A 27,277-nucleotide genomic window follows, 5' to 3' on the forward strand; every position below is an offset into this window, starting at 1 on the left:
CCGGCACCGTTTCTTGGAAACAGGTGTTTAGAAAATAGTAATTAACTCTTACTGAGTGCTCACTAAGTACCAAGGGCACACATTTATCAATTTGCTTAAGTCCTGGCTGGCGTGGCTCGGTGGATTGAACACTGGTCTGTAAACCAAAGGGTCACTGGTTCAGTTCCCAGCCAGGGCACATGCCAGGGTTACAGGCCAGGTCCCCAGTAGGGGGTGTGTGAGAGGCAACCACACATCGATCTTTTTTCTCCCTCCCTTCCCCTTTTTTATTAGGAATAAATAAAATCTTTAAAAAAGAAAAACTTACTTAATCATCCTAACCGCCCATTTTACAGAGGAGACACCAAGAAAAACAAAAGCTAAGTGGATTGCTAAGGTCCGCAGCTGGGAAGGGCAAGGCCTGGATTTGAACCCAGGGGCTGGAGCCAGAGCCCGTCCCCCGCCCCCAGACAGAGAAGTAGGGTGTTCCCTCTTCACACACACAGACGAAGGAATGTGCGAGGGGACGCTGGAAGCCGTGTGACCACCAGCCTCCGCGAGAGACCTCGGCCCCTCGCTCTTCCGCTCTGGGCCTCCCTGTGCCGGCCTGCACAGCGAGCCGGCTCAGACCAGACGGTGTCGGTGGTTCTCCGGCTCCGGAAGGGGCCCCTGCCTTGCGGCCTCAGTCTCTCCACCTGCCATCTGAGGCGACAGGATGCACCTGACCTCTCAGGCCCTTCCCAGCCCCGTGGGCCTGTGCAGATGGCACCCTCTCTGTGTCCTCGGCCCTGGGCCCAGGAGTTCCCAGGGACAGACTCCCCGCCTGCCAGGGAGATAGCACGTCATTGGCCTGTTCTATAAGGGAGAAGCTGGGGTCAGAAAGGGAAGGTGTCGTGGTTGAGGTCCCCTGGCAGTGCGTGCGTGACAGAGCTGGGCCTGGAACCTCGTCCCTGGCACCAGACGGCCCCCACCCCTGGGCTACCCTGTCCCCGGAAAAGTCCCCACTCTGGGTTTGCTGGGTGCCCTGCCAGGGGCGAGCCCCTCCCCAGACGGTCCCCGGGGCTGAGTCTTGGGCCCTCCCTGCTCCGTCCTTCAGAAGGTTGTTCAGCGGCACACACCGTGGGCAGCGCTGGGGAGCCCCCCCCCCCGCACCCCCTCCGGTGCCCAGGCGGGGCTCTCTGGGGCAGCTTTCCACCGAAGAACCGAAGAACCGCACCACCTCCAGACCTCCAGCCCACCCACCTTGTGCCCCCATGGATGGCCGTGGCCCACGTCACTTGTGGCGGGACACTCGGCCTCACTCCGGGGGGGATTCTTTTGTGGGGAAAAACCAAGTGGCACAGAACCGATGCTGCTGGCCTGCAGGATTTTGGGGGTGCATGCAGGTGGGCTTTCTGCGCGAGAGCCCAGAAAGGACATTCCGAAGTCCGCCTGGTGGCCTTTTTTTGGTTGCTATGGCGTTAGGGCTTTGCCGCCAGGGCAGACAGGGCACACGGGCAGGGGCCAGGCCAGCCGTCACCCTCCTGGAGAAGGACCTGTGGCACCTGGAGGACCCCGCGTCAGCTCCGCCACCGGGAGCCACTTCCCTGTGCTTCCCTTTAAAAACAAAACCAGGCGCAGGGACCAGAGCCTGCCCCTCTCCCTCCCTGTCACCCATCTGTCAGCCTGGCTGTCGTCTGGCTGTCTCTCCTGGAGGAATTCTGGAGGGGCGCTGCTGCCTGGAGCCGCCTGGAGGTGGGCTGGGAGGGGTGGTGTGCATGGGGGGGGTAGGTGCATGCACCCTAGAAGCTTCAGAATGTGGCGCTTTTTGGGGAAGAGAACTTCAGGCCAGGCGAGCGGAGAAGACCTCTGAGTCTTTTGGTCAAGACAGGGACCGTGTTGGGGCGTGGGTGTGGGGGGTGGCGGAGGGACGAGGGTGGAGCTGGGGGATCACCCGTCTCAGAGTCGCTCCCCGGACCCCTGCGGAGGAATTTGTACATGGAGTGGGGGGAGGGGGGTGCTAACCCCTCCATCGGCACCTCCCCACACACTTGCGCGGGGATTAACAACAACAAAACACCGAAGTTTCCCGCTCCTTAAAATGTGGGTGGGAAGGCGACACCCTCTCTTCTGCCCCCTCTCCCCGCCCCCCGCCGCCAGCCGGACTCCGCGCAGGACCCCCTCCCAGCCCGCAGCCCGAGGGGCGGGGAGGAGGGGCAGGAGGAGAGGCCGGGCGAGGTTCGCTTCAAGAAGGGGCGTGTGGCCGGAGCAGCTCGTGTTCTAGCAACTTGGGAGAGAGCGCGGAGGCAGAGGAGGGGAGGGAGGAAAGTTGGTTCCCCCGACGTCAGCGCGGGCGGGCCGGGTGGCCACGGAGCCGGGAGGCGGCCGGAGCCGGGCAGAGTGCGGGGCGGCGGGGCGCGCAGGCTGCGACCCCGCCGGCGACCCGGCCGGCGACCTCGGGGCGGCTCGCGGGCATGGACAGCGCGGCCGCCGCCTTCGCCGTGGACAAGCCGGCGCTGGGCCCGGGACCGCCGCCGCCCTCCGCCCTGGGGCCCGGCGACTGCGCCCAGGCGCGCAAGAACTTCACGGTGAGCCACCTCCTGGACCTGGAGGAGGTGGCCGCGGCCGGGCGGCTGGCGGCGCGTCCCGCGGGGGCCGAGACGCGGGAGGGCGCGGCGCGGGAACCGTCCGGGGGCAGCAGCGGCAGCGAGGCGGCGCCGCAGGACGGTGAGTGAGGGCCTGGCGGGCGTGGCCCGGGGGCGTGGGAGCGGAACGCGGGGTCCCGGGCTCTCAGGGGGGCCGAGGCCGGGGGCCCGCGGGGCCCAAGGAGCGCGCACGCGGCAGGCAAAGACGCGGGGCGCGCGGGCCGCCGGATGCGAGGCTGCGAAGGAAACGGGCGCTGGTGGACACGCTGCGTGTGGCAGGACCTCCGGGGGGAGTGCACGCGCCCCGCGTGCGTGCGCCGTGGGTCTGGCTGCCCCGCGGCCACAGTGGAGACTGTCTTTCATGGTGGGATGGGGCGCAGTGACCCCAGCTCTCCACCGGGGAGGGGCCGCTCTTTGGCCTTAGTCACCCCGAGTCGTAGCGCGGCCGGGCAGGAGGAGGGCGGCTGCCTTTGGGGCCAGCCCCGGAGCGGCCCTGGCGGCCCCTGCCCCCAAGCAGCCTGGGAAAGTGGGTGTGATGACACAGTGGGGGAAACTGAGGCTTCCGGGGAGCACGGAGACCAAGCCTCAGCGCTGGCTTTCCAACCCTGCGCCCTCCCTCTGAGCCGCCTCCCGAGCTGCACTCGGTCTTCTTAAGGCCGGGGTTGCAGCCTGCGCCCCGGGGGCGCCTGCGCGCCGGGGGCCTGCCCCCACTCCGGGCCGCCCGCTGGCGCTGGCGGTTTCCTAGGTGGAATGTCCCAGCGCTCAAGAGCCAGCTAGGCCTCGGTTTTTTTTTTCCTGATAAGGTTAAAGGTCATCAGGAAGGGGCTTTAAAAACAAACAACCCACCCAAGTGGCTTTTTTCAAAATAAGTGACCCTGGTTGGAAGGGTCCTCGGTAAGACGTGGGAGTGGCAGCGGCGACAGGAAAGGAAGATACGGCCAGGGTCCGGCTCCGGGCAGTTTCATGGAGCTGGGGGCACCCAAGTCCCCACTGCTCACCCGCACCCTGAGGAGGAGGTGGGGTGGTCCGAGACCCCTGTGCCCGTCCCCGAGTGCTCTGGAGCACAGGCTGGCCTGCAGGACGTTCTGGGCCCTTTAAGAGTCACCCACCACCAGACTCCAGCAGCCTTCCCACCTGGCCCCCCCCCCCACCCCCACTTCCTGCACCAGCTTCCCGGTCTCATGGGGAGCCCCGCTGGCTGGCGGCATGCCCTGCGCCTCGGATGACAGGAGGTGCGGGGCCCCCTGTGCAGCCTGCAGCTTGTCTGAAGCCCCCCCAGGGGCATGTGCATATGGGGTGGTGGGGGGCGGGGGAGTTGTATCTGACATGTGCCTGCAGCTCAGGGAGCACCCGGCGGGTGCCGGCCGTGTCCAGCGGCCACTGGCTCCCTCTCGGTGGCATTCGCTGCCCACCAGCCACAGCGGGCCGACACCTCTCTTCACCCTGTGGAGTGAACGTCGAGTGGGCAGGCCCGCCGTGGGAGTGGGGAGTCTGGTTTAGGCCAGGGGTGAAGTGGGGTGCCCTCTGGTGCGGGAGGGGGAGCCCTGCCATCCTCAGTGGGTCCTGGGATCTCAGGTCTCACGGGAGGAGCCGCTGGCCTCTGACTTGCCCCTGGTGATGAGGTGGGGGGCCCCCGGGGGAGTGAAGAGGAGGGCGCACTGAAGGGGAAGCCAGAAGGGAGGGGGGGAGGGGAGGGGAGGGGAGGAGAGCAGAGAGGGGCGCAGGGGCGGTCGCAGGGAAGGCGGGAGGCCTGGCCGTGAGGATGGACAGTGGGAGGGTCTGCTTCTCCTGGGCACGTTGCAGGCGGTCTCCGATGGAGGGGTTTCCTGGGGGAAATGGCTGGGGTTAGCTGGGGACACGTGGGTGTGTGGATGGGGCCACGGCGGCCCCCAGCTATCAGGGTGGGTCACGGCCCCCTCAGCAGCCCCAGGGCCGGGCCACTCTCGGTGAGGGCCTGGGGGGCTCTCGGGCCTCTCCCTGAGCAAGGGCTTGGGTGCACTGGGAACACCCAGGTGTTGGGGACAGGGGACAACTGGGTGTGGGGTCAGGTGAGACAGGCCGGAGGGCAGCGGTCCGCCTGCCCCCAGAGGTGAGGGGCCATGGGCAGAGCTGCTGGGTCAACCAGAGGCGCACATCCTGCCCTGGTGAGCCCTGCCCAGCTCTGCCCGCGGGGCACTCCTGGACCGTGGGGCCATTCTCCGGGCCTCCGCGCACGGGAGCGGCCCGGGGAACGCGGGGACTTGTTCCGGAAGCTGCACGTTCCTGTTTAAAGGACACTTGTGTATGTGGGATCACATGGTCCCTGCTCATTTTTTGGTGTTAAAAACATACTTTTTATGAAATGGGGATAATAACTGGAGATTGTGTTATGCGAATGCCTTTCCGTGGCAGAGTTAAAAGGAGGTAACTCTACACTCGTGCAAATCACCAGCCCATGAAATCCAAATGTTTGGTGTAGAGTCAGGCACCTCCCGAGGCCAACTGCGTGCATTCCAGGGGGCGCCTGCTGCCAGGAGAGAGACCCTGGGGCAGGGCCGGGGTGCCCCGGGCCTGTGAGAGTCCCTGGCTGGCTCCCTGGGTCTGGGCCTGGAGACCGAAGGCGGCCCAGGAGAGGCCAGCTTCCTGCAGCCCTTCCTTCTCCTTCCCTCCCAGGAGCCCCTCATCCCCTCTCCTGCCACTGGCTGAATCCGCCAGACAAGATGTCTCCAAAGGTGGGGGAGAAGGGACCTCATCCTGGTGAGCCCAGCCCGCGCCACTGGACCCAAAGCAGGCAGCCAACCCTTTGGGGCACCTGCCAGGGCCCTGGACCCCAGGCCAGCAGGCGTGGGCCCTGGGCTGTGACTTTGCCCCCCAGTCCTGGGCCCTCTGGGAGGCCTGGTAGCTCTCTGAGGGTTCGGACAAAGTGGCAAGCGGGTCGTCCTCTGGCTTCTAGAGATGTCTCCGGTCCAAACAAAGGGACTGCCACCAAAGAGATGGACTGTCTCCTGTTAGAAAAATAAGAGTTTATAGGGAAGCTAATGAGCTAGAAAATTGATATATTTTCAACCTGCCAGGGTAGCCGGCTCAGACGTTTTTTAAACATATTTTTTACTCTTTTGTTTTGGCAAAGCCCACAGCAGATGCGGCGTATTCTTACCAATGGTTTTCCCAGACCCGGCTCCCGCGGACCTGGCCCGGGAAGGCTGTGGCTGCGCCGGTGACTCAGAGCGAACCGGGGTCTCGGGTTCCTCCCCAGCCCAGTGCTGGCTGAGGTCTGAGCCGGGGCGCGGAGCTATGCCAAGCACGTTAGGAAAATAAACCCTCGTTCGCTGCCTTTGCAATGACTTACAACAAAAGAAACCACATTAATAACTGAGATTTTCTTGAAAGCATTCCCTCCTGTGGGCAGGGCGGAAACAGAGATGCAGACACACTGGGAAAATAAACAAAGCGGGGGAGCTGGCTGGGAGAGGGCCCCCGGCCCCGGAGGAGGAAGAGGCTGCCCACCCCGCCGGAGAGCAGGGCTGGTACCTGTTTCGGAAAACCTGGGGACCGAGCAGGTCCCCCTGCTTGCGACTGGGGTGGTAGGGAGCCTGCTGAGCAGGGGGTGGGCGGGACCCCAGGCTGGGGAAGGAGGCAGGCTGGCATCCCTTGGGGGACCTGCTCCCTGTGCCACATCTGCCACCTGACGACAGGAAGCCAAGGGTGCGTCCCTTTGGGGTGGAGACCGGCTCCCCCCACCTCACCCTCCTGGCCAGGGGAGGGCAGGCCGTGCCCAGTGGTGACCTGCAGGGACCATGCAGTTCCAGAGACTAGGGGACTTGCTTTCAATGTTTAAATTGTCTGTAGTGGTAAAATACAGTTAGATTAAAAGTTATCTTTTCTTTTTAAGGTATTTTTTTTATGAAAGACCTCTTTTTTTAAAGATTTTAGTTATTTATTTTTAGAGAGGGAAGGGAAAAAGAGAGAGAGAGAAACATCAATGTGCGGTTGCTGGGGGGGTTGTGGCCTGCAACCCAGGCATGTGCCCTGACTGGGAATCGAACCTGCAATGCTTTGGTTTGCAGCCTGCACTCAATCCACTGAGCTACGCCAGCCAGGGCAAAAGTTATCATTTTTAAGCATGTAGTCCGGGGACGTTTTAGTGCATTCACATTGTTGTTGGGCCCCCGCCACTGCCATCCACCTCCGGAACATTTTCGTTTCCCCACATTGACACTCCGTCCCCGTTGAACTCTGACTCCCCTGCCCCAGCCCCTGGCACCCACCGTCCTCCTTTCCATCCCTTTGAACTTGACACTCCGGGGACCTCCTCGTGTACGTGGACTCTCACAGTGTCTGTTCTTCTGGCTTATTTCACGGCCGCTCGGCCTCAGGGGCCGTCCGTGGGGTGGCAGGTGGCAGGACTTCCTCCCTGGGACCGGATGACACTCCGCCGTGTGGACGGGCCACACGCTGCTCCCCCCTCCCCCACCCGTGGGGGAGGCCCACCTGGGCCGTGCCCACCGTTGGCTGTCGCGCCCGATGCTGCCGTGGCCTCGGGGGTTCAGACAGCGGTTCCATCCCCGCCGGCAGCGCGTTCGGGGACACGCACCGCCCAGGAGCGGGAGTGTCGGGTCGCGTGGCCGTTCAGTCGTGCGCACTTTCTAGAGGAGCCTCCGCGCCGTCTTCCACAGCGGACGGGAGAGTTAGCGGGCCTCAGTCTCCCCGGCTCGGAAAGTGGGGGCAGTGGTGGTGGCGTCTGGGGCCGTGGGGCAGGGACACGGGAGGGACGAGGGAGGGACGCGGGAGGGACGAGGGAGGGACACGGGAGGAGGCCGCCAGGGAGAGACCAAAGGGTTTCTGCAGCACCAAGCCTTCTCATGGCACATCTGCTTTCCTCCCCTCCACCTTCTTCTCCCCTCCTTTGCCCTCCACCCGCTTCCGGGGGGCCGGGTGGGCAGAGCCACCTGCAGCGAAGGAGCCCCGGGGGAGGGGGATCAGGACCCCCAGGTTCGGGTCCTGGCTTCCGCTGTCCTCTCCGCGTGTGACCTTGGGCGCGTCACGTCGCTTCTCAGCTTCCCACCGATCACGGCCGGACCGAGCACAGGTGTTTGTGAGGGGCCCCCTGTCCCTCGTCACCATCTGATCCGGGCTCGGAAAATGCCCCATGACGGGTCCCCGGGGGGGGGGGGCGTGGACCCTCGGACAGGTGACTGGGAGGGTGTCCCTCAGCGTGTGCGCAGGAGCAAGGAGACAGGAGGCGTGAGCGAGAGGCCGAGAAAGCAGGCCCCACGTGCGGCCGAGAACCCTGGGAACTGGGCGGGAGGACGGTGGGAGAGGGGCCTGCCCCTCTGCCCCTCGATCGTGGCCCCAGGGTCGCCCTGCGCCTCTAGACGAGAGACCGTTTGGGCGGAGCTTGGGGGCCTGGCACAGGGGCCTGGGGCCAGCTAGTGCCCCCACAAGGGCCTTCCCCTCTGGGCTGAGGCTCAGCGGGGCTGGAGCTGTCGCTGTCCCTCCCAGGAGACTCTGGAAAAGTCACCTGGGAGCAGCAGTGGCCGGGTCTGCTTACACGCCACCCTCGAGGCCTGAAAAACACCCTGGGTCTCAGTGTTGCTGTCTGTGACATGGGGCTGCTGGACAGTGGGGTCTCTTACAGGCCTGGTGAGCCTTGAATGGGCGTGGGAGGGGGTGCCCAGCACACAGTAGGTGCTCACAAACGGTGCCCTTGACAGCTCATGGAGATGGATGCTCACAGCAGCCCCGTGAGTCAGGCAGGGGTGGGTGACTGACACCCCTACTCTTTGGAAGTCCCGAGAAGCTAAGGAACTTGCCCGAGGTCCCAGCAGCTTGGAAGGAGGGGAGGGTCCCAAGTCCAGGCCTCCTTCCTCTGCGCAGCTCCGCATTTGGGCTGGAGGAGTGGGGGAGGGGGGCGCCCCAGTTTGCTGGGAGGCTGGACTTGAGCCAAGGTTTGTTTGGGGAACCAAAGGGGGCTGGGGTGACAGGGACCACCGCACTCGCGCTGGCCGGGGCGCCCCAGGCCTCACCCCTCCCGGTCCCCCCCACTGACCGTGGGAGCCAGTCCTTGTTTTGTCCTCCTTTTATGAAGAGGGAAAGCGAGGGTCAGAGTCGAGCCCCTGGCCAAGGTCATGCGTTCCCAGGCCTGTCCCGTTCGAAGGCCCCGGTTCCCCAGCAAACCCCGCCCGAATGCCGGGCGGCCGGCCGGCCGGGAGACCCTCCCCCAGCTGAGGACTGCATCGGGGCACCAAGAGGCAGCCGGGGAGGGGTCTCCTTGAGGTCCTGGCCTGGGTCACAGGCCTGTGGGAGGGAGACCAGCCGGGCCTGGCGGCGTGGAGACCGCCGGGCTTTGGGGGCATTGGAAGGTACGATTGTGAGGGGGTTCTGATCCCCGTCCACCCAGAAACATCCGCTCGGCCCCCCTCACCCTCCGCAAGCTGACGGGGAGAACCGTGGGGGGTCCCTGACTCCGAAGGACAGGCCCCCTTCCCAGGCCACCCCCGGACCCCCTACTCTGCATTCATTCATTCGTTCGTTCATTCATTTGTTCGTGCATCCAACGATCGTGTGTGAAGCAGACCACGTGTCAGGCCTTGAGCCCCCACCGCCGACCCAGACTCCCGGATTTCCAGCGCCGGTGGGACTCCCCGGCGCGTAGAGGGACTGGCAGAGCCCGGGCAGCGCGGAGCTGCCAAGAAAAGCATCCACTCGCCGCCACTGCCGCCGTCCCATGGCCCCCAGTCTGTTTGCCCGAGGGAGAGCCTTTCAGCATCTTCGTCTCGGAGTCAGGAGTGGTGCTCCACACTGACCTCGTGTAGCTTAACCAAACAAAACCCGCCGGTCGCCCCGGTTTTTCTCATTTTGTGGGAGGCCGGTGAAAGTTTGCCGTGGGCTGGCATTGGGGGACCACACGGTAGACTGGCTTTCCCAGACTCACAGGCGCACAGGACGCCCCTCAACGCACACACACACGCGCACACACACCACAGCAAGCGGGCTCCCGCCTGGGCCCCCAAATCAAGGCCGGGCTTTCAATGGCCAGGGCGGCCGCAGGCAGCTAACGACTGGATGAGCGGCCACATCAGGGTGGCCGGGGCCAGGGGTTAAGTGCCTTTGGCGAGGTGGTGAGTCGGAGAGCACCGTGGGAGCTTCCTGTTTAGACAGAGGGAGCTGGGGAAGTTGTCTCAGCCGGCTCCCATGCCGGGCGCAGCCCGGGGGACCGGGTGCCCCGCAGCCTCCAGAAGCCAGGCGGGGGGACTCGGGGCAGGGGCCTGGGGCCGGGTGCTCCCTGGCCCCGGAGGAGCAGAGCTGGGAGAGAGCGGCTGCCAGGAAGAGGCGGGGCCTCCCCGGGCTGCCCCGGGCAGAGCCTCCTGCCCAGCCGGAACCGGAGTGGGATCTCTAGATGTCCTGGGAATGACGGTCCTTAAAGAGACCCGAACGCTCTTGCTGCCCCTTTGGCCCGTGTCCCTCCCACCTCTGGGAAGCTCTTGTTCCCCCCAGCCTGGCTCTGAGGGGCCACCACGATGACAGGACACTGTCCGCATGGGGCCTTTCAGGGCTTATGACGATAACTTTTATTGCATCCTAAAAACGGAGCAGGCTCTGGAAGATATCCTTGTCAGTCCCTCTCGGTGACCACGCTGCTTTTGTGTGTGTGGGGTGGGCACCCAGCCGGGACCTTCCGGCTTGGGGGACGGTGGGGGGGGTTGGGAGGGCGCGGGGGCGATGAGTCTGGAGAAGCTAGGAAGCTGGGACCCGGGGGGCCTGAGAGGTGGACAGGGGCTGTCTGGCAGATGACAGCCTTTGGGGCAGTGACGGAGCAGGAGGCCTAGCGGGTGGAGACCTAGAAGCTTCTGCAGAGGGCCCCCCCTCCCCCCGTCCCAGCGCAGAGCAAGAGCCTTGGCTGCTTGAAAACAGACACGGCGGGAGTGTGGAGTGTGTCACCCCTGGTGACGGTGACGACGGTGGCGCTGCTGCCCAGGAGGCAGTGGGAGGGGCCCTGGACCAGGAGTCGGGGGGCCTGGGAGGCGCCCTGCCCTGCAGCTCCGTCACTGGTCCGAGCCTCAGTGTCCCCGCCGGTGTTCCCAGAGGCTGCCTTTGTGCAGGAGCTGCACCCCTGGGTCCTGGAGAGAGACGGCAATGGCTGTTGACCATCCACCAGCATTCCCCCCCACCCCCAGCACCTACTGAGACCCGCCGCACCAAGGCAGCCCATAGAGCTGGAACGAAGGGGGCTTTGCCTTAGGGGAGGAGCTCTCTCTGTCCCTCTCAGGCGTCCTGGCACTCTCTGGCTGCCAGGGGGGTGGGGGTGGGGTGGTCAGGGCCTCACTGCCCAGTTGGGGGGTCTCTGTCCTGGAAGAGCCGCCTCCTAGCATCTGGCCTGCCTGCTCCTCTCTGCCCCCCACTCACCCGGGCCCCGCACAGCCCTGCGGCCTCCCCTCGATGCAGTCCCCTCAGGCTGGGCGTCCGCCGCGCCCAGGAGGGCGGCCCCCGCGCCCAGGTATCGTCCACAGCGCCCCACCCCCGCCTCCCCGCTCGCCCGCCCCCACTGCGGGCCTCCCCTCCTGGCCTCCCCTCTTGCCGTGGGCACAGACATTTACACGCCAGAGATGGCGTTATTAAAAATGACATTTAACCAGAGCTGGAATTACCGCGAGGATGGCTGCAAACCTCGGAATCAAAGCCGAGCCGCCGGGCGCGCCTGGCAGGGGCTGCGGGCCTCCTCCGGCCGCCAGAGCTCCGCGCCGGCCTCCCATATAAACGCCCGCAGCACGCAGAGGTCCTGAAAGCGAGTGCACCTCCTTTCATTAGACTAACAAATAACACGTAACAGAAAACAGCTGTGCGCCGCAGCCCCCTAATGCTCTCAAGATGGTGCCGTGGGCAGCTGGTCCAGCCGGTGGGCGGCCTGGCCGGGCAGGGCTCAGGGTTTGCCTGCCCCCACCCCGGGGCGGGGTACAGGGCCCTCGGGAGGGCCTGGCACCCCCGCCCTCCTCTCCTGCCCCCCCCCACTCTGTACTCTGCGGGGCCTGGGGGTCTCCTTCCCCCAACGCAGCCCCTCAGCCTCTCTTCTCACCGATGAGAGCCCGTGGGCGAGCGTCTGTTCGTCCGGGGACCGTGCCCTGGACGGTGGCATCCCAGCCGCCCCTTGACCGGCCATGGGGCCCTGACAAGGTTCCTCCCTCTGAGCCTTGTTTGTCGTGGAGAAGATTTGGTGTCTGCTCGAAGGGTGGCATTGGGGGTTTTAAGAGGTGTCAGGGGCAGAGCAGCCCAACCCCCGAGAAGTGCTCAGAAAGGGCCTCTGCCATTACGATTGGAGTTGGGGACCCCCGAGGCTCACGGTGGTGCAGTGACCTGCCCGAGGGGACACGGCAGGTGGAGAAGCCCCAGAGCCAACCCCTCCCCCGGTCCTGAGAGGAACAGAGCGAAGAGCCGCGCTGTGCCCAGCTCGGGGGGTGCAGACACGGGTCTGTGTGGGGCCGCAGCCCTCGGCCAACTGAAAAGCATGAGCTCACCTTGCTTCTCACTGCGGCCGGGAGCCCCCCACCCACCCACCCACTACCTGCTGGGCTTGGGAGCCAGAGGGGCCCGAAGCACCACCCCGCGCTGCTGGGAGTGCAGGGGGGGGGGGTTCTGGCCTGGAGAAGGAAGGGCCTACCAGACCAGGGAGGAATGTCCAGAAAAACGCCCCGAAGGTAGGGGAGAAGGACCAGCGGGCGCTTTGTCCCGTTTCTCTCTTAAGATCGAGCGAGCTCCAGCAAACAGGCCTGCTGTCTTCCTGCTCCTCCCCCTCCAAGATATGCCTTGTTTTATTGGTGCCAAGAACACTGCATGGGACTCATTCATTCGCCCGTTCATTCATTCATCTGTTCAGTGCCCAGGTGTGGACAGGTGAGGCTGGCCCCTCATCAGGCAGCGAGGCCGAAGAGCATTACCCCCATTTTACAGTTGAGAACACTGAGGCTCAGAAAGGCAAAATGACTTGTCCAAGGCCGCCCAGGAGATACGCAGGGACCCCCAGAGCCCAGGTACAGCACCAGCCGCCGTGAACAGGGTCCCCAGATGCTGGAGGAGCTGCTCGGGGTCCTCTTGCTGGAAGTAGCCAGGGTCCTGCCTCCTGTCTCCCCGGTTCTCCCCTGGAAACCCCTGAGGGAGGGGCCACTTACCCTGTGCAAAGCCTAACCCGGAGCCACCGGGCAGGAGGGCTGGGCCGGGACCAGAGGCTGGGGCTGGCGGCCACGGAGGGACCGGGGCCTTTGGGAATCTGGTGTTCCCGAGAGACCTCGTGGTTTCATGGGAAGGCCAGCCTCCCCTGCAGAGCCCGCTGCCCGGCCACCACACCCGGCGAGGACAGCGTCAGGGCCCCGAGCGGGAAATTGCTGGAGACAAGAAGTAAAAACGGCTGCTCTGGTTTCTCTCAGAAGAAAAAAAGAAAAGGCGAAGATCTGTGGCGGCCGAAAGCGGGGTTGTTGTTTAAAGGCGAGAGTGGATGTTGCAGTGACTTCAGGCCTGAGGCCAGACAGAGCCGGGGTGGGCGGCCGCCTGTGCAAGGACTGGTGTCTCCCCGAAGGGAGGAGCACGGGGGGCGGCCGCCCACGAGCCCTTTCCTCCTTCCTTCTACCAGTATTTGTTGAGGACCGACTCAGTGCCCGGCTGAGGGCTGAATACTGGGGAGCCCACGGGGAACCAGGGAGGCGTGGTCCCTGCTGAGAAGATGTCCTGGCTACTATGAGAACAGATAGTGAAGTCCTAGTCTGGGCATCGGGGAAGGCTTCCTGGAGGAAGCGGACTTTCAGGAGGGACCAGAAGGATAAGTGGAGTTAGCCAGAGGGAGGGGTTGGGAAGGGTGCTCCGGGTGGAGGGAACAGGAGCTACAGGGGCTGGGGGGGGAAGAACTGGGCTGTTCCAGGAGCAGAGGGCAGGGAGGGTGCCGGGGGGTGGGGGGGAGAGGCTGGAGGACAAAGCACCGGTTCAAGGTGTGCAGCTGTTCTGCCGAGAACAGTGGGGGTGCTCCCCGTGCACCTGTGGGTATCTGGGTGCCTGGGGCACCCAGGCCCTCCCCAAGGGCCCCTTTGGTGAGCAAGTGTTCCCTGTCACACTGGAAGTGAATGGCTAACGTGAGGACAGCAGCCGTGTCCCGACTGCCCGGGGCCACCCGGGGAGGCCAGGCCACTCTGAGGTCTGTGATCCCAAGTCCAGGCGAGGAGCCTCCGGGGGCTGTTTGGAACGGGAGGCGGGGCAGCCTGGTGCCCAGCGTGGGGCTTGCCAGTCCGAGAGCAGCACGGCTGGCCGTGCCGGAGCCCCAGACCAACACCTGAGCTTCAGGCCGTGGGCGCACAGCAGCCCCGAGACGGGAGTGTCGTTAGCAGACCCGTCGCAGGAGGAGCAAGGCCGCTCGGGCTGCCTGGCTGCAGAGCCTGCGTCCCCGGAGGGACGGAGGGAGCTCGGGCTGCCAGCGGCCGAGTCGGGCAGCAGCGGGGCTGGGTGACCGGAGCGGGAGTGCCTTCCGAGTGTGCTCCCCCTCACCACCGAGACCCCCACCGTCGGGACCGTTTACTGCGCACCCCCTACGTGCTGACCCCTCCGTGGGGACCACCTCAGAAACTCCAGGGGCTAGCAGCCTTGCGGCCCTGTTTCCCAGGCGAGGAAGCAGAGGCCCAGAAACATGGGCTGTGTGGGGAGGGCGCCGGTGAGAGATTTGCTAGCGCCGGAGCGGCGCTGGGCAGAGGCCAGGGCGACTCCTCGACCCAGGCGGGCAGGCCAGGGTCCTGGCCCCCACGTCCCCGGTGCAGCTCAACGGTGACACGGGCACGGAAGTGGGGAGTCGGCCCGGAGAGTGCCAGGGGGTCCCCCAGCCATCCCAGGGGCGGGCCACAAGGTGGGCGGGGCCTGGCTTAGCTGTGGGATCCTGGTCCCAACCTCACCTCCACTTAACGGGTGGTTTTGGGAACGTGTCTCACGTCTCTGAGCCTCAGACTTCTTGTCTGCAAAATGGGCACAGCGAGGGGCCTGGGTCTCGGGCTGTTGGGGGGCGCTGCTGGCATCGCACAGGGGAGGCCCACTGTCTGCCCGCTGGTCCCCTGGACTCGCTCAGCCAGCACCGGCGTGTCCTCTCTTTCCCTCTCCTTGGCACTCAGGCGGGGGGGGGGTGGGCAGGTGCACAGGTCGGGACTGTAAGCCCCCTTCACAGATGGGGAAACCGAGGCAGGAGAGTTTCCTGAGGTGCCCCAGGAGGCAGAGCTGAGATCGGGGCCAGGGCTGGGTTCTGGGAGCTGGCCCCAGGGGCCTTTGCGGATACCTGTGCGCTCCAAAAAGGAGTCAGGTTCTCCAGCCCCGGGTGTCCCCGACACGTGCACAGGACCCAGCCCCGTCTGGACTCCCGGGGCCCCTCGCCGGGAGCAGGGCGTTGGTTCGCTGCAGCCCAGCCCGTGCGGAAGGAGCATCTTGCTTTCTTTTCCGTGGCACAAATAGTCACCATGCATAATTGCATGACAAATGCGGCCTATAAAACACAACACAATTATTTTTATAATGTGGTACTTGAGGTTAAAAATTCAAATTAGCGGTTAATTGCAGCTCCTAGAAGGTCTGTGGACGAGAGGGCTTGGGGGGGGGCGGGGGGCCCCCCGCTCAGATACACTCCCTCAGCGCTTCCAGAAGGGTTCTTGCCACCTGCCGCCAGCATTCACACGTGTGTCAACACGCATGCCCCACACGTGCATGCCCCACACGTGCATGTCCCACACGTGCATGTCCATGAGCGTGCACATGTGTGCTGCACATGCATATACTGCACCAGCGCTTGCACACACACACGTGGGCACACACTGGAACTCAGCTGGTCCCTGGGCTCCAGCAAAGCCGGTTCAGCCGGGGGTTTGCACTCGTGGGAAAGCTGGTCTCGTTGCTGGGTCCCCCCGCCCCCTGTGCTGGCTTCTTTCTCTGCCCAGGACCCGTGCGTCCAGGCGCCCACCAAGAAGCAGGTTTTGTGATGATCAGGGAGCCCAGGGGGTGTGGAGGCAGGTGGCAGGGGCGTGCGCAGAGCTGGGGGTGCCAGGGAATCAAGCAACCCTATTGGGTGTACCTCCACTGGTGCCAGCTCTCAGCTTCTCCCCAAACCCTCTCTTCCTCCCCCCGGCCCAGAACCAGAACCCACTGGAAAGGTCAGTCTGTGGGCCGTGCCGGACGGAACTCCGCCAGGGAGGAGGGAGGAAAGCCACCGCCCTGGTCCAGAGAGGCCAGAGCAGGCCGTGCTCCCTCCGGCTCCCGGGGCCCAGCTCGGAGCCCTCCCAGCAGGGGAACCAGCGCTCTGCAGGCTCCGGCAGCTGCTCGGGCTCCGGGGATATCGTGGCAAATGTCCGCTGCTTTCTTCAAACAGGATCAGTGGCCGAGGTTGGGAGAACGGGGCTGCCCTGTGGGGACCGCAGGAACAGGCTGGTCCCTGTGGAGGAGGCATGGAGGGCAGGGCACGTGGGTCGGGAGGAGGAGGCAGAGATGGGACACATTTGTCGCAGCCCGTGGCCGCTGCCGCCACGCTGCCAGTTTTGTTGCCACTGTCACCATGAGTAACAACTCACAGACAGGTCCCTGAGGGGGGGTGGGCGGAAGACCCGGCCACACCCCTGGCAGCTGCTGGTCCCCAGGGTCCCTCCTCTCCCCAGCATGGCGGCAGGCAGTGTCCCTCCACCCCTGCGCCACCCTGGAGCCGGGCAGTGTGTGTGAGGGCTGGTGTATTTCCCGTTTGTGGGCACATCTGGGTGAGAACAGGGGGCGGGGGAGGCAGGCAGTGTCCCCACGCCTCTCTCAGTGTCCCCACCCCGGGGGCCTGCCTGGGTGTCTTCAGTGCTACCCAGCCCTGGGCACAGCAGACACACAAAAGCCTGGGCCACCAGAGCAGGGTTGGGACTTCCCAGGGAGAGGCCCTGGCTCCCAGCTCCACCGTGGGGACCTCAGACTGTTGGCCCCATCTTGCCCTCCTCCCCGCTGTGCCAGTGCCTGCCACACTGTTATTAGTCATCTCCTTGGGAGGAGTCACTGTCCACAGGGAGCCTCTGCTGGGCGCCCCCCCCCCATGACAGCGACCGACTGTCCCTCCTGAAGAGGCTCCCACTGTGGCCTAAGCCACGTGCTCCCCCTTCATCTTCACGGGCTCTCGACATCCCCGTGCTACCGGCGAGAAGCACAGGCCCCACCACTCCACATACGTTTCTCGAGCCCCTACTATGTGCGGGCACTGGGCGGACACCCACCATCAGTCCTCAGGGGCTCCCAGCTAAGAGGAGACAGGTGACATAGGAAATCAACCTGTCACCAGCCACCTGTTAGTCACCTCTCTGCACTGTATTTTGGGACCAGTGAAAAACTGGACTTCAGGGCTCCCGTTTTCCTGGGTCTTTGGTAAAGTTCCTGGGCCTTTGGCATTGTGGGCCTGAAGGGAAAACAAAACTGGGCTGTGAGCCAGCCAACCACCACCCACCTGCCCACCACCCATCATCCATCCATCCACCCATCCATCATCCATCTATCAATCCATCATCCATCCATCTATCAATCCATCATCCATCACCCATCCATCACCTATCCACCATCCATCCATCACCCATCCATCATCCATCCATCCACCCATCCATCCACCCATCCATCCACCCATCCATCATCCATCCACCCATCCACTATCCATCCATCCACCCACCCACCATCCATCCATCCACCCATCCATCCATCCACCCATCCATCCATCCATCCATCCACCCATCCATCCATCCACCCATCCACCCATCCATCCATCCACCCATCCATCCATCCACCCATCCACCATCCATCCATCCACCCATCCATCACCCATCCATCCATCCATCACCCATCCATCATCCATCCATCATCCATCCACCCATCCATCCATCCATCCATCCACCCATCCATTCATCCACCCATCCACCATCCATCCATCCATTCATCCATCCCTCACCCACCCGTCCATTCATCCACCCATCCATCCACCCACCCACCACCCACCCACCATCCAGTGTTTCCTGGGCACCTGTACTGTGCCAGGCTCCACTGTCAACACAGACAGCCCCGGAGAGGGGCAGAGGGAAACAGACCGAGCGAGCTGCATCAATGATGGTGAAGTGGTACGGGGGGTGGGGACAGACGGGTCCCCAAGCCTTTCTGGGGCGGCGAGGGCAGGGTTCCTACGGGAAGCGGTGAGAGGAGGTGAGCCTGGGCTGGGCTTCCTGATGAGGCGGGAGAGGCGTTCCAGCCGGAGGGAATAGCATGTGTGCGGACAGGAAGTGACGGAGCGTGGCTGGTGGGAGGCTTGTGGCGGGCGGCGGGGAGCCAGAGGAGTCTAAAGGGACAGGTCCCCCCGAGCCTGGGGTCCAGCCTCTGGGCTGGGTCTTGCTCTGGCGGAGGGTCGGGACCGGGGAAGGAGAGTGGGGGACGCGTGATGTAAGCGGGCGCCCCCTGACTGTGTAGTCAGGGCCCTCGTGTGCTGGTCGGCACCGAGACAGCACCTCCCTAGCTTCTCCTTTCTCTGCTTGGAATTTGTCAGCTGTCCCTCCTCCCCCTGGGGCCCCACCCTCCTCTGTGAAACAACCCCTCCAGGTCCTGATATTTTGAGTGGGGGGCCTTGGTGGGCCCGGAGGGGAGACTTGGCGAATGCTAATGAAACGAGGGTTGCCTGTGTGGGGGCCAGACACCCGTGAGGGGAGGACCAAGCAAAGCCGCCCAGCCCGTGGCTGACTCTTTCCCATATTCGATCGGTGCTGGCTGAGGGGGCGTGGCCTCCTGCAGGGGGGCAGGGGGAGATGGGGAGGGACCGGGGAGGGGGCAGGTTGCTGCTTCATCCCTGGGAGCCTGTGAGGTTGGGGCAGCCCAGGTCCTTCAGGGACGCGTCCCGGGAGGGAAGGGGCAAAGACGGAGCCTGTGGCTTGGCAGGGACCTTGGCCGGCCTGGGTCGCCCCCTCCGGGGAGGTGTCCAGAGGGCCACACTCAGGCTTGTCCGCCACGGAGACACCTGTGGGTCCTGGGTCTTGACCCCCTTCCGGGCATCATCATCCCACGAAACTCTCATAGCAACCCACAAGCGGCGTGCTGTGCAGACGGGGAAACTGAGGCATGGAGCAGCCCAGTGACTCATCAAGGCCCCAGAGGCAGCAGCCCAGGTCGCAGCCCCTTTTGGCTGCTGCACCCGAGTCCCAGGAGTCGTTACAACCACGCGCTGGGGTGGGTACCCCGTACACCCTCCCACTGAGGGGAGCAGACCGGGGTGCAGCGCGGGAGGTGAGGGCAGGCGGCCTGACCCCAGCTCCCGCCTGGGCGGACCCCAGCAGCGGCCTCAGCCGGCGTCCCCTCTTGTAGGAAATGACGGTACCCCCCGGCGCCATTACTGAGCGCAGATGAGAAAGGGCTGCAAGGATGAGGGGGGTCCCCTGGCCGCGGGAAGAGGGCTTGTTTGAAGAGCCGCCCAGGACCCGGGCGCCACGGCGTGGGCACAGACTGTGAGCTGCCCCTCGGCCTCTGCCCCCCTCTCTGTGCCGCCCACCCCGCCACCCCAAACACACACACAACAGCACGTCAATCTCACGTTTTTCCAAGAAGCACCATCAACGGCAGGACAAGGGCTAGCTGACTGGGAAGGAGAAAGACCAGGAGGGGCTCCCTGGGTCCACATTTCCATTGCTCTGTCTCCCACCGCTCAGTTACACCGAGTCCAAAGGGGCACCTGGGGGTCACGGCCTAGTGGGCCTGAAACAAGGAACCACCCTGGACACCAGGGTGATAAAGCTGAAGCAGACATGTGCACAAGGAGTTCTGGGCATGGGGCGGGGTTTTTCAAGTGGGGTCTTGCAGGATGCGTAGGAGCCCACTGTCCGCCGCTTCCCGCTGGACCACCCTCTGCCTGTGGCTCTCGGCTTGCACGCCCACCCCCCTCCTCGTCCACAGGGTGGAGTGGGGGGGCCTGCTCTGCTGAGACTCCAGCAGCTATGAGCCCTGAGGGTCTCAGCAGAAGAAGGTCAGGCACGCACAAGGCCAGGGACATTGCGTGCTGTTGGTTCCCAAGAAGCCAGGGGCTTGGGGATGCCGGTCCCTGGCGCGGGGAGCCACCGCTGCGCCCCTCGGCGCACTCCCACCTGCCCTCCCGTCTTTCTTCTTCCACGCTGCCCTGCCCTGCCCCCCCGAAGTGCTCGCGTCTTCAGTAACACTCCCGCCCACTTCCGTCTGATCCCCGCCACTGCCACCGGCCAGCTGGGTGACCCTGGGGAAGCCCTCAGCACCTCTGAGCCCTGGCTTCCTCGTCTGGAAAAGCGGAGTAAGTGGCAGCGTTTACCCCCCGGACGGTGCGCCGGGCTCAGGGCCCTGCACGCAGGAATCGCCCCTCAGACTCATCACTTCCCGTTCTCCCGCCGCGTCCCGGCACTGTGCTTGCTCACCTGCGCCGTCGCCTGCGACAGCCCTGTGGGGAGATCTGCGTGTGCAGATCTCATTTGGGGTAACTGGCCTGTGGTCAGGGCTCTAGGCTGGTCTGATCCCAAAGACCCTGCACTTGGCCTTGTCGGTCGGTGAGTGGTGCTGCGCGCTGGCTGCACAGCAGCGCTACCTGGAGAGCTCTCGGTGGGTGTTGATGGCCAGACCCCACCCCAAACCTGCTGGGTCAGACTGAGAGTCGGGGGGTGCTGGGGCTTGGCATCTTATTTTTAAAAGCTCCACCCCCACCCCCCGGCTCAGTGATCGCATGGAGCAGGTAGAGCTGAGTGAGGACCCCAGCCCCACCTTGCTGCCTGCCTCCGTCCCTCGCCCCCTCCTCAGCCCCTCCTCCCTTGCCCCTGGCCTCCGGCTTGGGGGGTGCATCACCTTCTCCTGACACTTGGCGCGGAATCTGCAGACCTGTTTTCTCCAGCGGGACTTTTCAGGGAGCACCTCGCTTTTGCAAGGCCCCCCAGGGCTCAGGGCAGGTGATGTTTTTAGACACACAGGTCGCATCAAGTTGCTGGGAAGGACCTGAACCCTGGTGACAAGGTGAGCGGGACCTGGGGACCCGACAAGCCCTCTGGAGGGCAGGGGGCGGCTGGTCCTGGGGCAGACACTGCTGTCACTGTCACAGCTGTACCCGGCCTCCAAATCCAAAACGGGCCACACGCCACGAGGCCAGCTGTGACTGAGTACACCTGCCCGTGGAGAAGGTCGAGGAGAAACAGGCGACACCAAGCCCGCCTGCCTCAGACGGGCCGGAAACTGTAGCGGTGCCGGCTCCTGTGGGTCGAGACGGGCCACCGTTAGGCTGTCAGAATTTGGAAGGCCAGTTGTCGACTACAGATGCTATCGGAAGCCAAAGTGCAATACAAACTTGCCATCGCATTGAAACGGTCATTGTAATTACCTTTAACATTACACTTAAAAAAAGGGCCATATGTTCTCAAAACTCACCTCTTTCTGGCCACAGTAAGATAACCTCTTACTGTTACTCAGTATTTGCGTTCTCGGGGGTGTGCTCTGCCTTCGTCACTGCTACATTGTAGCTGGAAAGTGGCCCTGGTGGAAACGTTGGCACCCCAGACACGGGCAAACATTATGAACTAAGGGCCCCTCCTTCCAGAGAACCGGCTGTTCGGCATTTGCCAGCAGCACAGCACAGACTATGATTTACTATTTCCCCCCTTTCCGATGGACGGTGCGTTTCAGAGAAGTGCCAGGTTCCCAGCCACCCTGAGCGGGAAGCACGGACAGGGTGCTCACTCCCCCCACCTCGTACTCCCTCCCACGGCCTCCCCCGCTCTCCGCCCCCTGCCCAGAGCCGTGTGTGTGTCGCCGCAATCCGTGAACCTACATGGACACGTCATTGTCACGCAAAGTCACCCAGAGTCCGTGGTGCTTGGACAAACACTGAATGACAGTGTCGCACAGAGCAGTCCCACTGCCCTAAGAACCCCGTCTGCCCCGCCTGCACAGCCCTCCCCGGCCCCCACCCCTGCACCCACCAGTCTCTTCACCCTCCGCATAGTTTTGCCTTTTCTGGAACCTCGCACAGTAGGACCACACAGTGTGCCGTCTCTGCCGACTGGCTCTTTTCCCTTCCAGTTCCTCCGTGTCTTCTCACGGCTTCACGGCGTATAGTAACGGCCCGCTGTCTGGACGGACCGCCGCTTGCTCACCCACCCCTGCCCGAGGACGGGCTGGCCGCCTCCAGGTGGGGGAGCGGTGACAGACGAAGCCGCGGTGACAGACGAAGCCGCCGTAGACATCTGAGTGCAGTGCAGGCCTTGGGGTGGACGCTGGGTTTCAGCCCCTCGGGCGAATGCCGAGAAGTGGGATTCCTGGGAAGAGCTGGTTTAGTTTTGTAGGAAATCTCCGAACCGTCCTTGCAAGTGGCGGGACCACTTCCTGCCGTCCCGCTGGCCGTGGCCGAGACGGGGCCGCTGCTGCTGCTGCTCCGTGTCCTCGCCGGCGTGCAGTGGCGGCGTTCTGGGTGCGCAGCGGCGGTGTCTCCCTGTTGTCTAATTCGAGTTTCCTTTATAACATGTGACACAGAGTGTCTTGTCCTGGGCTCACCTACCATCTGTACATCTTCCTGGGTGACGTGACCGTTAAGGACTTCGGCCCATTCTTAAAATCGGGTTGTTTATAATGAAATTTTGTAGAAATGTCTCCTCAGCGGCAGACAGTCTCAAAAACGACTGTTCTCTCGGGGCCCGGCTTGCCGACGCGGCCTGGCAACGTGCTGCTTCTGTGCAGGGAGTGGGGTCCGGTCCCAGTTTTAAACACAGAGGCTGGCTCATTGCTCCCACCCCCGCCGCGGCCCCGGGCGAGGGTCTGCCCCGACCGCTGGGCATGACCTTGCTCACGGGGGCCAGACCTGAACGAACACGGCTGTCTCTGGATGGACTTCGGGGGCCTCCCGGCGAGTGGGTCCTGGCCGCCGCTGGGGCCTGGCCACAGGGAGAGAGCGGGGGGGGCGCCCCTGTTCCCCCCACACCTGGCTGTGTCCAGCCCTGTCCCCATGCCCTCAAGCAAGCCGTCCTCCCCTCCGCACCTGCGGAACCAGGCCCGGGGGCGGGAAACGCCTGCTTCCTTGTCAGAACCCCCTTCCGAGCCCAGGGCGCCCTGAGTTAATCAGCCAGGGCTCCTCAGCATCCCCCTTAATGCCGTGTTCCAGCAGCTACTGCTACGAGGGGATGAGAAGGGCCGGAGGGGGGACAGCAAGAGCCAGCCCTGGTCCAAGCGAGCTCACCGAAAACCCCTGCGACCCTGACCGTCCGTGCAGGGCGCTGCCTGGGCAGGAGCTGGGCGCAGACTCACCTGTGCTCAGGAGGAAGGCAGTGTCGGTCGGTGGTTAGGAGCGCAGCGGGGGTGGGGCAGTGAGTCCCGGTTCTCCCGCGCACAGGCTGTGTTGTGTGACCTTGGGGAACGTACTGGACCCCCCAGGTCCTCTTTCCTCATCCATGTGGCGGGTGACAACGACGCCCGCCTCCTCGGGTTGCCGGTGTGTGGGTTCCGTGCGCGAAGCCCCTGGCACGTGGGGGGCTCCCTGGAGGGCAGCCGGGGGCGCCCCTCTCAGAATCCTGGTGACCACCGTGGGGTCTGCACGTGGCCCTGGGGGCCGAGCAAGGGCCTCCTGGCTGGGCCAGGCCCCTGGCCTGGGGAGTTCAGTGCCCCTCCCCTCACAAGCGCCCCCCTCCCCGCTATCTGCGGGATCCAGGTGAAAGGGGCCCACCCCACAGAGCAATGGGGCATGCGACAGGAAGGTCAGAGAGGGCTAGGGACAGGGCCGTGGCACCCACGGCGGATCTTTTGGGGTTACCTGGCCCAACTCAGCGCCCTGCAGTGGCTGGGCTTGGCTGAAGCCAGGGCTTCACAGAGATCAGGGTCGTTCTGGCCGGTCGAGGGCACCCCCACCCCGACCTGGGGCCCCGGAGTGTGCACGGGCGCCTGCAGTCAGCACCCCTCCTGAGCTGTCTGGCTGAGGCGGAGTCAGGGGAGACCACCGGTGACAAGGAGAGGCTAGGGGACCAGAAGCTGCCACGCACGCTCTCGCAAGCACCAGGAGGAACCACCTCTGCAGAAAGGGCTGGAGGCAGGAGTGGCAGACGCCCTGTGGGGGCCGGCTTCCCTCCAGATGCACTGTCACTGCTCCAGGCTCCACTTGACCGGCTTGCTCATGCGGTTCGGTCATTCCACTCCGAGCCGGGACTGGCGCTCGCTCCTGGTCCATGCTGGCCTGGCCTTCCCTCCCCACCCCCACCTCCAGCCTGCTGGGGAAGGGGCCGGTCTTTCCCGGGGTGGGGGCTAAGAGCCAGGTCAGGAGCCCCCAGTTTGCCGGGGCCTCCCTTTCCCACCCCATTCTGCCCCTCCCTAGACCCCACATGCTTGAGAGGCGGGGTGGGGGTGGGGCAGCGGCCACACCAGCCGGGAACTTTCATGTGGGACTTGGCGGGGGGAACAGAGACTCCGCCGGCTGGTTTCCAGGGTCCGGGCACGTTCTCGGGGGCCATCACGGAGCCGATTACCTCCAGGCGGGGAGCTGTTTAAAAGTGTGGTTTTGCTCTGAAACGCAGCGTCTCGGACAGCCAGAGTTAACGAGCCCCCCAAGTGAATTCAGGGGGGATTAATGGGAAGGTTCTAAGCGAATTCCTTCCCCATCGTGTCAGCAGCTCAGAAAAAAAAATGCTCTTCCCCAGTTTAAGGGTGAGTGTGGCATTTTGATGTGGGCCCATGTCCTTAGAAGGTCCCCTCGGAGGAGGGGGGAAGCAAAATCTTAAGGGGAGGGAGCAAAAACCTAACCCGGAGCCAACAAATTACTTGCAACTTGCAAGCGTATATTCGCTGCCCACAGGGACCAGAGGCCGGAAGAGGAAGGAAGGAAGGAATGAATGCATACATACATACATACATGCATGCATGCCTAAGGTCGGGGCAGACAGGGCGGGAGAGATGCAGGGAGGGCGGGAGGGACAGAGGGGAGGAGGCCGAAAGCCAGGACTGACCCACTTGGGCCCACTCGGATGGATGGACCTTTAATGCCAGTACGAGCACTCTTCCTCAAGGTCCCAGCCACCCTTCCCAAGCAAAGCGCACCATGCACCCTTGAACAGCAAAAGGCAGCTGCTAAAGCAGAACACATCTCTGGGAGCAAGAGCGGGCCCAGCACACGCCCTCCGGGTGCCAGGTTGGCACAGGGAGCAGTTCTGCATAAGCAGCTGGGCAAGGAGTCCCCCACAGGGTCGCCACGGAGCCTCACCACCGCTGGGGTGCTCTGGTGGGAGGGCCTCAGCCTGGGGGTTAGGGTGCAGCTGAGGAGGGGAGGCAAAGGGAGGGTCGCCCCAGGTGAAGGCACGCATTAGGGCCAACTTTAGGTGACGCTGCGTTTCAGGTGCAAGAGTCAGGAGTGGAGGGGGCTCGTCTGCCTGAGGCCGGGGTCCAAGAGTCCAGCTCTGTGGCCTTATCTCTGTGCGGACTTGGGCCAGTGACCCCTCCAGCCTCAGTTTCCCTGGCTATGAAATCAGGATGGGCGAGGGTGGCAGCGTACCTGACTCCTAGGGTGGTTCTTTGCGGAGGAGCGCGCGTGACGCGCTCAGCCCAGCCCTTGGCCCGAGGGACACGCCAGGCACGTGGGAACCGCCTGTTACTAACTGCGATTGGATTTCCGGGAATTTGGTTTCCCAGGATGAGCAGGGGGCAGTCCTAGCCATAACCCGGGACCTGGCGGAGAGTGGGGAGCAGAGGGTGGGGGAAGAGATGTCCGAGCGGGAGGGCAGACAGGAGGCAGGAAGAGGGAGAGGGTGGGCGTCGTGCCTTGCGCCCCTCCTCCGCGCGCTCCCAACCCTGCACGCCTCTCCCACTCCGCACTCACACTGGGCGGCGGCGGGCGCGGGCCGCGCGGGGCTGGGCGCGCCGATCTATTAACGTCTGTGTGTCTGGGCCGCGGGTCTGCGGCGAGGCAGGCGCCAGGGGCTCGCCTGGAACCAGATGTGCCGCGGCGCCGCTCTGGCCGCCACCGGCGCGGCGCGCTCGCACGCACGGGCTGGCGCGCACATGGCCAGGCGGGGTGGGCGGCGGCTGGCGCGCCGGGCCGGGCACCCCCTGGGTTTCGGGGTTGACCCTAGACCCGCGTGTGCGTTCAAGAGACCCCCACCCACCAGCCGTGCGCCGACAGAGTCCTGCCCAGATGGGAGAATAACACCCCCTCCCCGCAGCCCCCTCCTCGAAAGCTGGGAGCCCCGGGGGGTGTCTGCCCGGCCTGCCGCAGGCCCTGTCCCGGGGGAGAGAAGGGTGGCCTCTCAGGAAGCCCAGCCTCTCCAACACCCCCTTAAAAGGGCTAGGGACCGTTCCCGCAATCCCCAACTCCCAAGTTTGTTTTCTTAAGTTTGTGTCTGAGATTTTTTAAAGTTCTGAGTCAGAGCTTCCCCTAAGATGAAGAGTTTGGTCCATTCTGAGAAATGCCAAAAACGGGGGAGGGGAGCGGGAAACTGGGCGAAGGAAATGTAGGAGTTGACGGCTTTGAAACGCGCAGACTTTGAAGGGGACTTTTGGCCCACCGGGGAAATACAAGGATTGCATTGAGGACCGTCCCAGCTTGGCGCCAAATCCGCTTCAACCACAGGACGGTCCCCAGCCCTGGCTGCCGGTCGGCAGCTTGCCCCACCCCCATCCCCACCCCCACCCCCGAGGCTGCCCTGGGGTGCCCTGCTCTTCAGGACCAGCTGCTTTCCTCTCTGGACCTCCTCTGGGGTCCAGTGGGGTGACGGGGCTGGGCCCCCAAAGCCCCCCGGTCTCCCTACCTGGGCCCTGAGGTTGGGAAGGTGGGGAGGGAGTGGGTGGGAAGGAGACTCTCTGGTCCCACCTGGATGGAGGCGGCATTGAGAGCAGGCAGGCGGGGAAGGACCCGGGACAAGGCTGCACCCAGGCCTTTGGGGTTGGGGCGGTCCCTGGGTCGGCAGCCCTTCCGCCTTGCTCTCCGAGAGCGTTCTGTGGAAAACGCTGGAAGACGTGTGGAAAGAGCGGATTTCCCGGCCTTGCAGCCCCCCTTGTTCTGGAAATGGGGGGGAGCTTGGACACTGAGTGAGGGGGCAGGGTGTGTCCGCTCCATAGGCATCAACGCTGAAAGATGAACCCTCCCTTCGGTGCCTGTGGGGTGGGGGTAGGGGAAAAAGTCTGTGCCGTCTCCAGGGCTCAGGCCAGGGAGGGGGAGGGGGGGAGGGCTCTGGCCCTGCGTCAGCGCTGCGGTGGCCGCCGCCTCTGGCACCACCGTCCTCTTGTTGGAACCTTCGCCTGCCCACTGCAGGAGAACACGGAGGGCCAGCGAGGAGCCGAGACGGGCTCAGGGAGGAGGGTTCCAACCCAGCCGCCCAGACCCCGGCTGGGGCTTGAGAGCGAATCCCGCTTTGCACTGGGAGGCTCAAGGAACAAGGCTGTTTGTTCCAGACCTTTAGGAGGCAGAGGGAGGGTCCAGCTGAGAAGGCATCGGGCAGCCAGCCGCCTGACCCCAAGGCCAGCCTGGCCGCCCCTGCCCCGCAGGGCAGGCTCAGCAGACCCGCCCCAGGGCCTCCTGTCCGCCCCCCCCCCCCCGCGCCCCGTCCCTACAGGAAGAGCGGTGGGTGTCCTCAGGCCTCCGGCTGTGAGCAAAGCCTGCTCCTTTGGGAGAGGACTTCTCTGGCTCTTGCTCTCGCCCCTCGATTAAAAAAACAAAAAACAATAAAGAA

General features: G+C 64.3%; 1 protein-coding gene across 1 annotated transcript in view; it reads left to right on the top strand.

Annotated features, from left to right (window-relative positions):
- The first annotated feature begins 2,263 nt into the window (after positions 1-2,263).
- The window catches only part of PRRX2 (paired related homeobox 2), a 42,507-nt gene continuing 17,493 nt past the window's right edge, over positions 2,264-27,277 (top strand). Inside the window, exon 1 of the mRNA XM_045846386.1 lies at positions 2,264-2,685. Within this exon, the coding sequence (XP_045702342.1) occupies positions 2,433-2,685 (253 nt within the window). The 5' untranslated portion in view covers positions 2,264-2,432. The remainder of the gene's footprint in view (positions 2,686-27,277) is intronic.

This window comes from Phyllostomus hastatus, unplaced genomic scaffold (assembly GCF_019186645.2).
Source record: "Phyllostomus hastatus isolate PE091 unplaced genomic scaffold, TTU_PhHast_1.1 phas_contig_495, whole genome shotgun sequence".
NCBI lineage: Eukaryota > Metazoa > Chordata > Mammalia > Chiroptera > Phyllostomidae > Phyllostomus > Phyllostomus hastatus.